This window comes from Ixodes scapularis, unplaced genomic scaffold, assembly GCF_016920785.2.
Source record: "Ixodes scapularis isolate PalLabHiFi unplaced genomic scaffold, ASM1692078v2 PGA_scaffold7__128_contigs__length_106722199, whole genome shotgun sequence".
Lineage (NCBI taxonomy): Eukaryota > Metazoa > Arthropoda > Arachnida > Ixodida > Ixodidae > Ixodes > Ixodes scapularis.
In genome coordinates, this window is record NW_024609882.1 from 87,766,892 (window position 1) to 87,780,929 (window position 14,038).

Here is a 14,038-nt window from a genome sequence, read left to right on the forward strand (position 1 = left end):
CGTTCAAGATTCTGAAAACTAAACTCCCGAAATTTGGAAAGAAAGCTTCATTACAGCAAACAGTATTATATTAATAAAATTTAAATAGAGGATAGAAATTGGACAGGTTTTATAGTAAAATGTAATCATTAGTCAATTCTGCAAAGTGTACAAGATTTTGAGAATATTTGGCTGGCCCCATTATTTCGCAATTGCGAATAAAATGCTTTCATCCGGATACCGTGTGGAGCCGAGTTCGCATCATTAGCCTGACGGAATAAATTTGTTAACACAAATGCTCTTGAGTCGAATCCCTAACAGTTCCTTATTTTACGTACTATCTCTTTGTCGTATTTTCAAACTGAAATTTCATAAGGACAAATCAGAGGTTTAAGTATAAGTGGTGGGATCGCTTTATAATAGTCGCCGCCCGATCGGTCCGTGCTTCGCTCGTCTCCCAAGGAGTCACACAACACAACGAGGAGACAGCGAATGTGTTTACTGTACTTCCCGGTTGCCCCACCATGAGAGCCGGCGGTCCTGGCCTGCCGAACCTGATTGTCGGTCATCGTTCAGGGCTGGCAGTCGGAGTTCGTTTCCAGGCCTGTGGATCGTCTTACCACGCCAGTGCTGCGGCTACCTCTCCCGGGCTATCACAGTTGACTGATTTTAAACAGCGCACAAAAAGTCGGCGGAAGAGAAAAGGACAGTAGAACGAAAGAGCGCTGACTCTCAACTGATTTATTTAGAAAGAAGTGAAAAGAAGAAAAAAGAAGCCACGAAAATTGAACCCCACGTGAAGTGAAGACAAGATAAAAGAAGCAAAGAAAACAAAGAAGAAAAGGAAAAAGAAATGTACAGGTTAAAAGAAACAAAGAAAACGAAGAAGAAGAAAAGGAACAAATTAGAAAATTAGAAAACTGCACTTTCACCCTGGGCCGGCCAGAGTTAAAGGGGATAGTAGCAGCAGAAAAAAATATACAAAAGAAGCGCCCAGTCGTAGTACCGTACCTGCATATATTGTCTCACAATTTAAAGCAGATTGCCAGCAGGCTGTTATGATGTCATGAGGCTTTCTGATCTTAGAAGAAGAGGACATCCAGTGAGCACGCTCGCAGGAGGTGGCACGCGCTGTTGCGTTTGGAACTGACGAGCATTCGCCATAGCTGCCGCTTTGATCCCGTATGTATTTATTAAACAGTTTGCCTAAACCGTCCTCCTCAGCTTAACTAGCAACATAACATGGTGTCAGAAGTGGTAAGCAGCTCAACGTCCATATTTTAAATTTAACAAGCAACAGCGACAACAATATGGCATCTGCTTTCCTACAACCGCCGGCTCCGTTTCATCCTGGTGACGACCCAGCAAGAGCATGGGAGGAGTGGAAGTCATCGTAGCTTATCTTCGAGGCAGCCTGTGAATATGGATCAAAGTCTATCGCAACTCGGAAAGCTTTTCTGCTCCACTGCCTTGGACCTCAGGCAAGACGAATTACGCAAACCTTTTCTCTGCAACCAACAGATGATGGTCAAAGCGGGCAAAGAGAGAATGCAGTAGATTACATACTGCACGAATTTGATAAACTGTATGCACCTTACAAAAGCGTGACACAAGCAACAGCCATTTTTAACACAATGTGCGAAAAGCCAGAACAAACCATTGACGAATTTCTAACTGAGCTAAAACTGCGGGATCAGAAATGCGACTACGGAGCTCAAGAAAACAGGCTCATCTGTGATCGTATCATCATTGGGATACGAGACGTGGCTTTGCGCGAACGGTTGCTTCGTGAACCAAGTCTTACCTTAGACAAAATCATTTCAACCTGTAAAGCAGCTGAAATCTCAAAAAAAAAACACGTGAATGATATTCAGAAAACTGAAGACGAAGTTAGAGTTGATGGACTCTATCGTCAGCCATCTAGCTTCAGAGCAGCACAACGAAGTTACCGACCATCCGGACCACAAAAAGACCAATCCAGCAACCGACAGCAAATTTCATGTTCGAGATGTGGTACTTACCATGAACCCCGAAACTGCCCAGCTTACGGAAAGCGCTGCCTTTCGTGTGGAAATTATGGACATTTTTTCCGAATCTGCAACCAGACACAGCAGAAAACCTACGGATATCGACGTGTTTCTGCAGAAGAAGAAACTTCCAACTCATCCATGAACAATGACCGCAATGAAACGATCCATTTGGGAGGCATAACGATTGGGCCTCTTCCATCAACCAAAGCAACCAAGTTTGCGCAGACTGGGACAGAGCTGGAGAGGCGGTCAAAGAAAAAAAAGGACATGCTGGCATCTCGCCCCGAAGAGGGACAAGGCCTTATTTCAGAGTTGGTGTTGGCAACGGCAGAAATGCAGCAAATGTCTTTGGAGCACGACAGAAATATCGAAGCGAGCTTTGGCCGTGAGCAGGCCCTTCAACGCGAGTGCAAGGCAGCTTCGGCTCTCCTGGGGAAGATGCAAGCGCAGCAAGCAGAATTTTCTCATGCCAAGTATCAGGAGTCTGAAGCATTGAAAGCCCAGTTAGTTTCTCTAAGTGGGGATTTGTCAAAGCAGCAGGAGCTTGTAGATTCCAAGGTGGAGGAAGCGAACACCCTGAAGGAGAAGTTTGAAGCATCTCAGCTTGAGCTCGAAAGGTTTTCTGCCGAGTACTGCATCTTGCAGGATGTCCTTCTTCAAGACTGTGGCGAGGACCTGCCGCTAGTTCGGAATGATTCCGAACAACGAGAGTTCAGTGCCTTTCAGTACCTCAAGAAGCTGCTAGACATCGCAGAACGCAAGAGAAAGGCCCTGGAAAACCAGCTTGCTAAAAAAGAGGAGCAGTTCAATTTACTTCAGCAAAACTATCAGTACTTAAAGGACCGGTACCAGTGGCCGTTACAAGATCTTGGGGCATTCGTCCGGAGCATCATCGAAGCATTTTTCCGGAGCATCATTGAGCACACCAACCAGTCGTCAGAAGCTGCAGTGTCTCTTGAAGCAAGTCAGCTGGAAGACTTGAACCGTATGCTGGCAGTGATTCAGGAACGGGTCACATCCTTGACAGTTAGGAACGAGCTCCTCGCTCAAGAAAGTCAGCAGTGGAAATCATCTTGTAAAGATGCGAGTGAAAAAATTAGAAGCCTGTGTAATGAAAGCCACCTCCGGCAGCAGAGACACGAAAAGGTGGCGGAGACTTTGAGAGAGAGAGAGAATGCTGTTAAGTGTAACAATTTGTCGCAAGCGGAAGCAGACGGAAGCTCCTTTACCGAGAAGGCAGAAACAGAGTGCGAGAGGTTAGACGAGAAAGTCAGCAGCCTCCTAAAACGCAACGGAAAGCTAGAAAGCGAAGCCGACATTTTGTGGTCAGAACTTTCCTGCCTGGAGGAGCAAGCTGAGATGCTCATCAGTGACAACAAACATTTTCAACAGCTAGCTGAGAACTTAAAGCAGGCACGACAATGCCTCGAGGAGGAGTTGAAGACTCAGCGCGAGCAGCACGTCAAGGCCACCAAGGAGATGGAGAAAGAGCACTGCACTGCGCTGGACGAAGCGGCCAAGTGTGAGGCAGCACTATCAGCGCTGAAGACAGACCACTCCCAGCTGTTGGACAAGTATAACTACATTGTATACAGACACAGGAACCTGCAGGAAGAGTTTCACGCGGCAGCCCAAGTGAAACGCAGTTGGGAGGACAGCTGCGCTCAGCTCACAAAAGAGTGGGCAACAGCCAGACGAGATATCGCAGTCTTCGCGGAGCAGCAGGGCGCCGTGGGACAAAAGACTATGCAGGAGCTGCAAGAGCTGTGGCAAGCAAATCAGCAGTTGCAAGAACGCTTTCGCCTGCTCAACGACAAGCATCTCAAGGCTGAAGAACGGTTGGTACAGGCGCCAAACCAAAAAGTGGAGGCCTCGATGGAACATGTCACCGAGGGCACAGGGGGTACAGCGAGAACTTTGGAGGCACCAGCAAGCCGAGTCGAAATATAGGAACTCTATTTCGATGATATGATGATATGATGTCCCCGTTGTGTTTTCGGCCCCCCTAAGGTTATTCAAGATCCGCGCCAAAGTGGGGTCCGTCCTTGACAACCGTTTACGAGCCGTATGCCACAAGGGGCACAAGAACAAGTTCGTTACCTGCACGGACAGACTGAGCGATGTGTCAACGACCGCCTTAGAGATCATTTTTATTCACTTCAGGCCACGGTAGGCGAACACTTGCCTACACACTGTCGCTCCTGCCAGTGCACACTGACTTTTGGTGAAACAACTGTTCTTGGGAGATTTCAAGACTGGACTACTCGAGAGATCTACGAGGCTTTTGAAATTCAAAAACTAAAACAGCAATGGGTCAGCCAACCGTCCATGTCGCTGATTTCTAAGGAGGTGTCTTTTTTGGCCAACGCCTAAGCACAGTAGCTCTGGCCGGCCAAGGGTGAAATTACAGTTTTCTAATTTTCTAATTTCTTCCTTTTCTTCTTCTTCGTTTTCTTTGTTTCTTTTAACCTGTACTTTTTTTTTCCTTTTCTTCTTCGTTTTCTTTGTTTTTTTTAATCTTAACTTCACTTCACGTGGGGTTCAAATTTCGTGGCTTCTTTTTCCTTCTTTTCACTTCTTTCTAAATAAATCAGTTGGGAGTCAGCGCTCTTTCGTTCTACTGTCCTTTTCTCTTCCGCCGACTTTTTGTGCGCTGTTTAAAATCAGTGATGTACCAACTAGCTCAAATTACCACTTTACTAGGGCTATCATAGCCAGAGTTTCGCTGCTTAACCTATCCGGTGTCGTAATAGCCTAGGCTAGTATGGCCAGGGCTCGCCGTTCCAGCAGGACCTCGCTGGTGGACCACTCCGGGGATCGCTATGGGCTAGACCAACCAGAGCGGCTTTATCCTTCCTGCCCTGCCCCAGCCTCGCGCAGTACGCACTGTCGAGCGACAGCTCGTGCCTCTGGCCGGCCGCCTGTCACGTGCCCTCTACCTCGTGGTCTTTCACCTTCGTCTCCCGCAAAGTACATATAAAAACGGCAGCTATATTTCGCAGTAAGGCCGAGGTTGATTTTAGGTTGAGAAAAATAAGGTATTATTTTTATTATTAAAACTAATTCGGTCACTTGAACTTCGCAAATTAAGTAGCTGACTCGTGTACTTCAGAATGCGCCCAATGAGTGTGGATACTAAAATATACAATAAGCATTATCATTTTTTTTTGTTTATCTTTCTCTAAAGCTCACCAGGTTGCGTCCTGTAATAGTAGTCTCACTTGAATTTAGACCAGACTGACCAAGCCGAAAGATTGATTGATTGAAAATGTTTATTGGCCATAAACTAAGGGATAAGGAATAAGGGCGGTGTCGGTGATGACGGCGACCTGGACACTCTTGGCACTATGCTACATACTATATACACATGTGAACATCGAGTTTCGCCTCAAAGATAAAGTCCAAGAGACTCTTCAGGATGTTGATGTTGTCTGGTGGTCTTGGAGGTGGGCGCACCCATTCCTCCAGCGATGTGATGTTTGTGGGCTTGTGCGTTGTCCTCAAGTCCTTGTAGTATGGACAGTTCGATAGAAGGTGGACAGTGTCCGCCTTTGATGTTACGTTGCATTTTACGCATGTGTTTGAACGTCCTTTACCCCACCGGGCAATCCGGGCCGGAGTGGGATTGGCGTTGGCTTGTACGCGAATGAGGATTACTCGTCCTCTTCGTCCTAATCCCCCTGGAAGGGGATCCGAATCCGGGGGCAGGCTTTCCCACAAGCGATGCTTGTATTGCTCTTTGATGCGAAGCTTTTCTTCACCGGGGTCGTAGTTGTTTTCGTCCGCCGACTCCTGTGCTTGATTTCAAGCGATGGAGTAGCCGTGGTCCAGCTGGTGTGAGGGCATAGCGGATTGCTCGCGGAAGGAGATAACGGCGACGCGAGCAAGCTTATGTGCCTTTTCGTTACCTTAGGTTCCGGCGTGACCCTTAACCCAGCTGATAATAGTCTTCGTCCCCTCCAAGAGGAGACGAGCAACAATTTTCTTTATTTTCCTCACCCTTCGGCACGGGCTGTTGGCTTTTTTACATTCTGTGACTGCTTCCTTAGAGTCGGAAAAGATGTGGAGTTCTTTTGGTCCGGTGGTGGAGTTCTCCAGGACAGATTCCAGGGCCACTTGAATGGCCGCTAGTTCCCCTCCTCGAACTGGCATGCTAGTTGGAAATTGCGTGCTCGCATCGACCTGGATCTCCGGAAAGCAGGCTACTGCCGCCCCGGGGCCGTCGTTGCCGAGTGCAAAATCCGTGTATGGTATGGTACTTGGATTAGTCCAGGATCCGACCATTTTGTTGTGGGCTTTTACAAGTTTCTCTTGCTTCTGTGTGTCGCCTTTTTTTAGCTTCCCCAGGGCCGGTTTGCTCATCTTGCGGCTGCGGACGCGGCCGCGGCCAGGAGGGATTTTTACGTCACGTGACCAGCTCCATGGGGACAAAGAAGTACCTAGCGTCCCTGCCTAATGGTGGAGAGATCCGCATCGCTTTAAGCACAAAAGCCTAATTTCGCTCGCAGAAACTGATTGGAGGGACATTCAACTGGAATATAATTGACCGCCCCTTTATACTGTAGGAGCGGCAGGTAAAGTTACGGCCAGGGAGGGCAAATAGGAGCAAAAATAAAAAAAAAACCACACGAGATAAAAGCGGTAGCAGTATTTTTATATACCTCCGCCAGCGCCGCCTTTTTTTGTGGTCGAGAGGTTAAAGCGCCGGTACTTGTCGTCGCGGCGTGAAAGTTCCGGGTTCAAATCGCGCTAGGGACTCTTTTTTTTTTTTGTATTTTGCGCTTGTCTTACTTTTGAACTGTGATCCTTTTTTGGAAGTCATCCACTTGCACTACTGCGCCTTACACGCTTTTACTGTTAGTCCCACCTGTTCAATCGAAACACCGGGAAGAAGAAAAAAAAGATCAACGCAAGTTAACGCGCTAATGCAATCATTTCGTAATGTTCTTTAAAAGGAAACCAAGCTAACAGCATCAGTATGGCTTTCACACAAGCGGAGCCGAAACAAGCATCCTTTCCCCAGCGTTTACAATTTTATCTGTTTTCAAATAACGCTCTTGCTACGATTCCTTTCAATAACAAGAGACGCCTATTTAGGACTAATAAAAACTGCAATTGTAGCAATAAAAAAAATAAGATAAAACAAGCAAAAAAAAAAAAAAGACTAGCAGCTGTGGATGCATTGATTGAGCGAAATCCTACAGGTAAGGCAGCAGGTCAAACGTCTGAGAAAGTAGTAGAACTGAACTAAAAGAGATCATACTTTTACTTGCATGGAATGAGATAAAAAGTATATTTATACTCTTTACATTTTGTTGTGGCAATCGTTTTGTAATAGTAACACATTACTTGATGAATTTTAGTTAGACTAGCAGACGATCACGACCAAATGCAAAAATGAATCAGGCATCGACCATCGCAAACCCTCTGTCTAATGCAAACACCTAAAATGACTTTGGATCAAGAAATATAATTAATTATAATTAATTCCATTTGTTGATCCAAAGTCAGGTTAGGTGTTTGCATGAGAGAGAGGGTTTGCGATGGTCGATGCCTGATTCATTTTTGCATTTGGTCGTGATCGTCTGCTATTCTACTAAAATTCAACAAGTAATGCGTTAATATTACAAAACGATTGCCACAACAAAATGTAAACAGTATAAATATACTTTTTATCTCATTCAATGCAAGTAAAAGTATGATCTCTTTTAGGTAAACATGTTTGAGAGAATTCTCTCTGGTTGGGTAAATAATAAAGAGATAAGATAATCCGCCAACCAAAAATTGAAATAGTAGCGACCCTACGTTTCGAAACCGTTCGTTTCTTCTTCAGGGGTAGTAGAACTGATCTCTTTTAGTTCAGTTCTACTACTTTCTCAGACGTTTGACCTGCTGCCTTGCTTGTAGGATTTCGCTCAATCAATGTATCCACAGCTGCTAGTCTTTTTTTTTTTTTGCTTGTTTTATTTTATTTTTTGTAATTGCTACAACTGCAGTTTTTATTAGTCCTAAATGGGCGTCTCTTGTTATTCAAAGGAATCGTAGCAAGAGCGTTATTTGAAAACAGATAAAATTGTAAACGCTGGGGAAAGGATGCTTGTTTCGGCTCCGCTTGTGTGAAAGCCATACTGATGCTGTTAGCTTGGTTTCCTTTTAATGAACATTATGAATTGATTGTATTAGCGCGTTAACTTGCGTTGATCTTTTTTTTTCTTCTTCCCGGTGTTTCGATTGAACAGGTGGGACTAACAGTAAAAGCGTGTAAGGCGCAGCAGTGCAAGTGGATGATTTCCAAAAAAGGATCACAGTTCAAAAGTAAGACACGCGCAAAATACAAAAAGAAAAAAAAAAAAAGAATGAAGTCCCTAGCGCGATCTAAACCCGGAACTTTCACGCCGCGACAAGTACCGGCGCTTTAACCTCTCGACCACAACAAAAGGCGGGAGGCGCGGCGCCGGCGGAGGTAAATAAAAATACTGCTACCGCTTTTATCTCGTGTGGTTTTTTCTTTATTTTGGCTCCTATTTGCCCTCCCTGGCCGTAACTTTACCTGCCGCTCCTACAGTATAAAGGGGCGGTCAATTAGATTCCAGTTGAATGTCCCTCCAATCAGTTTCTGCGAGCGAAATTAGGCTTTTGTGCTTGCAGCGATGCGGATCTCTCCGCCATTAGGCAGGGACGCTAGGTACTTCCTTGTCCCCATGGAGCTGGTCACGTGACGTAAAAATCCCTCCTGGCCGCGGCCGCGTCCGCAGCCGCAAGATGAGCAAACCGGCTCAGGGGTTTGTGTTCCACGATGTCCAACAAATCCTCCCAGGGGGGAAACTCTTCCGGGAGTTCTGGCCAATCCTCTTGTTTACTGCCGAGTCGGCAGAGAACCTCTCTGCCTTGTCTAGAGTGTTTCAGTCGGTCCTAGTGGGCCCGACCTCGCGCATGCACCGTGTCGTAGAGAGAGTTGAGCCTTCTCCTTGAGTCTTGGAAGTGCCGTGTAAGCCGGTAGACCGGTGATTACGCGCATCGCTTGGTGGTTTAGCGTCTCCAGTCTTTTCCATTGTGCTTTGGTGAGCCTGCAGTGAGTCGCGCCGTAGCAGACGCGTGACACCACGAGTGCTTTAACCATCCGTTTGGCCACTTCTTCTGTTGCTCTTTCTTGTGCCGAGCAGATGCGGCGAATAACGTTCAGGGCCGAGTTGCATTGCTTGATAGTTTATCGAAGCCAGAGGTCTGCTCCACCGGTCTCAGCTATTAGGAGCCCTAGGATCTTGACTGATGGCGCTGTGACGATCCTCTTCGCTGCCAGCACCAGGTTGAAGGCGTCGGAAATCTTGGCTTCGCGTAGCCGGTTCGGGGCAAGAACGACGAAAGTGGTCTTCTCTGGTCACGCTTGTAGCCCGACGCGACGAAGATGATTCTCTATCGTGTCAAGGCCGGCTTGCAGCGTGCTCGATTCTCTGGTCCAGATTGATATATCATCTGCATATATCGTAAACCCGAGTTGTGGCACCTTGTCAAGTTCGTGTGGGAGTGCTGCCATGACTATGTTGAATAGCATAGGCGATAATACAGATCCTTGAGGTACCCCTACCCGGTTCGCCCTTGGTTCGCTGTGACTAGAGCCGCACTGAACCGAGTACGTTCTTCCCGCAAGGAAAGCCCGTATAAAGTTGAGCGGTCTCCCACCGAGGCCGAGTTGTTGTGCCTCGCGAATGACTGCGGCGTGGGGAACCGAATCAAACGCCTTCTTGATGTCCACCGTAACAATGGCACGCACGGCTTGGCGAGTGGCTGTTATGATGACTCCCGCAGATATGAGCGTTAGGCTCACCTGCGTGCTTAGGCCGGGCCGTTACCCAGTCTGCAAGGAGTGGAAAGCCCCGGTCGTCTCAAGGAGCCATTCGATACGCCGCAGAACCATTCTCTCCATAACCTTACACGTGCACGACGTGAGAGAGATGGGTCTATAGTTTGCAAGGTCACCTTTGTCTTTCCCTGGTTTAGGAATGGGAATCACTGCAGAGTGTTTCCAATCTTGCGGTAGTTGTCCCGTCTCCCTGATCTGATTGATCTGGCACAGAAGCTCTTGTCCGATGTGGTCAGGTAAATTCCGTAGCATGTTCGTGGTGACTTGGTCCGGCCCTGGTGCGTTGTTGGCTTTCCCAGAGTGCAGGGCGCTCTCCAGCTCTCCCCTTGTGAATGGTCTGTCCAGGTTTGAGTCTGGTGCAAGCACTTCTTGCGCGTAGGAGTTATAGTCAGAACAGTCGGCCGCCGGTTGCGGAAAGAACAAGTCCCCCGCCATGACCGTCAGCTCGTCTTCCGTCGTTCCCATCATGAGTGCAAGGGTGCCGGTAGCAGCCTTTGTCCTCTTTTTTCCAAGCATGGAGCGGCTGGTGGCCCAGAGTCGAGTCACCGACGTCTTCTCAGAAAGCGTCAAGCTGTAATCTAACCACCGCTGAAGGCCAAGCTTCTGGGCGTAGACTTAGCCTCAACCATCGCTCGCGTAATGTTGCGTCTTTTGATTGGAGTGCGTGGTCCCTTTCTGTAAGTCTGCACCGCTCGCAGGCGGTGAGCCCAGAGCTGCAGCAGGCCCAAATCGGGTGTAGGCGCGTGTTCCTCCACTTTGGTCTTGACTGTGGCTTTCTCAATGGCGCACCGAAGTCTAAGATCTAGGGGGCGGCCTCCATAGTCTCGTCCTTCAATGTTTGCCTGAACTTATCCCAGTATATTGTCTTAACTTGTCGTTTCTGCGCTGGCCCATCGCGTGCCTTCCGAGTCAACGAAAATTGAAAAGTGATTGGAAAATCATCGCTCCCCCAGTTGTCTGGAAGGCACTTCTATTTGTGATACTGTATGTAAGGATTTGCTACCAAAGTAAGGTCCGGGGTAGTGTCCTTCTGGCCGGCGCCACCGATCCTCGTCTTGATTCCTTTTTTGTTAGTTAGATGCATCTGGTAGTTGCTCATCTCTTCGATGAGCTTTTCCGCTCCGCCTCCGCTGCTTGCGTAACCCCAAAGAGTGTGCTGTGCGTTGAAATCTCCTGCGTACAACTTGTGGTCCCGTGGGTACAAGTTGTGCAGATAGGCCACCCAGCCGTAGTCTCGTGGAGTACCTGCTCCTCGCCTTGGTCTCTAGTACGCCGAGACGACTACCAGGTTTTGGAGCTGGTACGATACCCTGATGGCAACCACCTCCTGATTCTCAGTGCAAAACTTTGTAGTGTTTATTTGGTGCCGATGCCAGTCCTGGCGAACGTACACCATGGCCATCCCGGGAGGGTCAACGAGATGTCCGTTCGCCCGCCCTGGTATCGATGGACTTGAGTACGATTCGTACACTCGGAGTACAATGTTCGTTGTGTTCGTCCCTTGCAACAGCAGGATTTCAGAGCGTTCTGATGGTCTGTCTATGTACCTTGCCTTGAGCTCCGCCGCCCTGCCTCGGAGGCCCTGACAATTCCATTGCAGGACTTTTATCATTTAATGAATGCTTGCAAGGCTTGTAGTACGGCGGTATTCCGTGCTTGCTTTTCTAGTTGTTCTTCAGTATGCTTCGCAATAGCTTCCGTCTCTGCTTGGAGGTAGAGATAGAGGTTCCTGAAGTTTGGTGGTGCTGCTCCATCGGGCTTCGAGGAATCAGAAGACTGCTTCCCGTTCTTTACTCTATCTGCCCAACTTCTTCCACTCGGGGGTACTGGAATATTAATCAGTCGTTCCCGCGGGCCGGGCTGCAGATGTGTTTGCTGTTTTTGCTGCTTGCGAAATCGCTGGTGTTCCTCTGGCATCTTCATGTTGGTTGCTTTCCTTATGGGACAGCTGTTGCTGGTTGCTAAGTGTCCTGCTTTCTTGCATCCCAGACAGAAGGGTGTGTCTGCAGCGCATTGCATTCCTCCAGTGTCAGGGACGAGAACCATCGCATGTTTCGCCTGGCCACACGTCGTACATACCCCTGAATTGGGGCAGATGTCCAGATGTCCTTCTTACGGCCGAGGCAGTGGCAGTTGGCGCACACCACCGCTTTTGGTTTGTATGGGAAAACCCGCTTGTAAATATTCCCGTATAGGATCGATCGCGGCAGATGATCACCATCAAAGGTGATAATTGCCGTGTTTGTCTTGCCAAGTTAGCGCGCTGCAACGATCTGGATCTTATTCGATTCTGGTTCGTTCTTTAGAGTGTGGTCGTCTTTTCTTGGGTTAAGGAAAAAGGTCATAAATGACCCCCTTGACATACGTATTGCCGTACGTGCGAAACACTTGCACGGGGAGCTCCTTGAGGTCTTCTGCTTGTGTCGTTTTGATTTCTTGGATGTGGCGGGCCACTTCCTCGGAGTCAGTACGAATCGAAATGATGTTGGCGTTTTCTAGAAGGTGGAGTGTGAGTGCGACTTTCTTGTCACGCAGGTATTTACAGCACAGCATCTTGAATGACTGGAGGTATGGCTTGATCGAAGTCTGGCTTCTGGTAAGTCTCACTTTCAGTTCAAAAAATCGATTGAAGGTCTTGTTTGGCGGTTTCAGTACCTCCGCAGGTTCTTCGCGACCTCGCTTACGCGCGCGCTTGTATGTGACGTGTTTCCACGCATCTCCGGTGTCATCCTCCGTTTTTTTTCTAGCGGTGCTTGGCGGTACGCAAAATCTTGCGCCACCATCTCCCCAACTTCCTTGAGTGACGCCAGGCCTCCATCTGCAGGTGGTGCAACGTCGGTGTCGACGGGGCACCCGCCGGCATCACCTGATGGCTTCGTATTGGGTAGTGGCGCGGCTTGCGTTCCTTGACCAGGACGGTCTTGGTTCGCGGCCACGCTACCGTGACCTTGGAGAACACCCTTGGTTTTTTTTATTTCTTCTTTTTCTTGGGTTTGCTCGTACTCTCGCTATGCTCCTCTACGAGAAGCGTCTTTAGAATTTGTAGTTGAAGCTCGTGGGGGTAATCGCTCGAGCAATCTTCTGATCCCGGTCTCAGCAGACAAAGTTAAATGGCTTGAAGATGGCTGAGTTTGAGCCTCTTGTAGTGTAGACCTGTTTCCGTGGTCTTCGGAGATTCCCGTATTCTCGGTAACCTCCATGACCTCAGACCACAGCCCGATCCTCGGCTCTCTGACCTGGGCTGCGTCAGGTGCTACAATATTACTGAAAGTAGCCTCACTTGCCTGGCTTCCAAAAGGCAGGGGACCTCCTTCCGTCGAAGGCCCAGCTTGTCGGGTGAGTTCCGGGAACTGGACAGGATTCGCCATGTCCCCCGAAAAGAAATTCAGGGGCCATAGGTTAAGAGCAAGAAAAATGCGTCCGAACTGTTCGGCAGCTTCTTCTTTCTCCCAAGCCCAAAAAGGGCAGTTTGATACTTTAGACCCATGTTCCGGATAAAAAAAAAAAGGACGCGGGATGGCCAAAAAAACATGCTTTTCGTGCAAGGCTCGTCAAATTATGAGGCGCTGGAGAAATGCAGCCTTCTGCGTTAAGTCCTTATTTCGAACTCTTTTTGTTCGCCTTCCGCCCATTGAAAAGCATGCGGCAAGGGCCTTAGAACGTGCCTGGTATCGCTGCGCCGCAGCGTTCTTCCGCATCAAAAAGTTCGTCTGCTTTCCTCGCCGTCACCATGGCAACGAACGCCGAATGAATAGAAGCACGCAAGATACCGCCGCGTGAAGCCAGCAACAGCTGACGCCATTTTACGAACGCCGTCTGCTAGCCAAAGCCGAACGCGGTGTGTCAGATCAACCGCCTCCGCCGGTGCGCCGCTAGCAAAGACGACAAAGCGGAGACACGCCGACGGCGATCGAGCAAGCAACAACACCACGCGACAACTGCAACGGCGGCATTTATTTGGATCAAAGGCCGCCTTCGCCGGTGCGCCGCTAGCATAGACAACGAAGCTGAGGCACGCCGACGGCGAATGGGCGAGCAACAGCACCGCGGGACGACTGCAACGGCGGCATTTATTGGGATCAAAGGCGCGAAATAAGCAAGCACAATTTTTATTTGAATCATAAGACCCGATATCCAAGTTGGGGACCACATACCTTTGCTGGGTCTT

General features: G+C 48.5%; 1 protein-coding gene across 1 annotated transcript; it reads left to right on the top strand.

The window, feature by feature from the left end:
* Positions 1-1,613: 1,613 nt before the first annotated feature.
* Positions 1,614-3,959, top strand: LOC115323252 (FYVE and coiled-coil domain-containing protein 1-like). Its single transcript, XM_040218192.1, has one exon. It carries the CDS (start codon positions 1,614-1,616, stop codon positions 3,957-3,959), a length of 2,346 nt encoding a protein of 781 aa, XP_040074126.1.
* Positions 3,960-14,038: the final 10,079 nt, after the last annotated feature.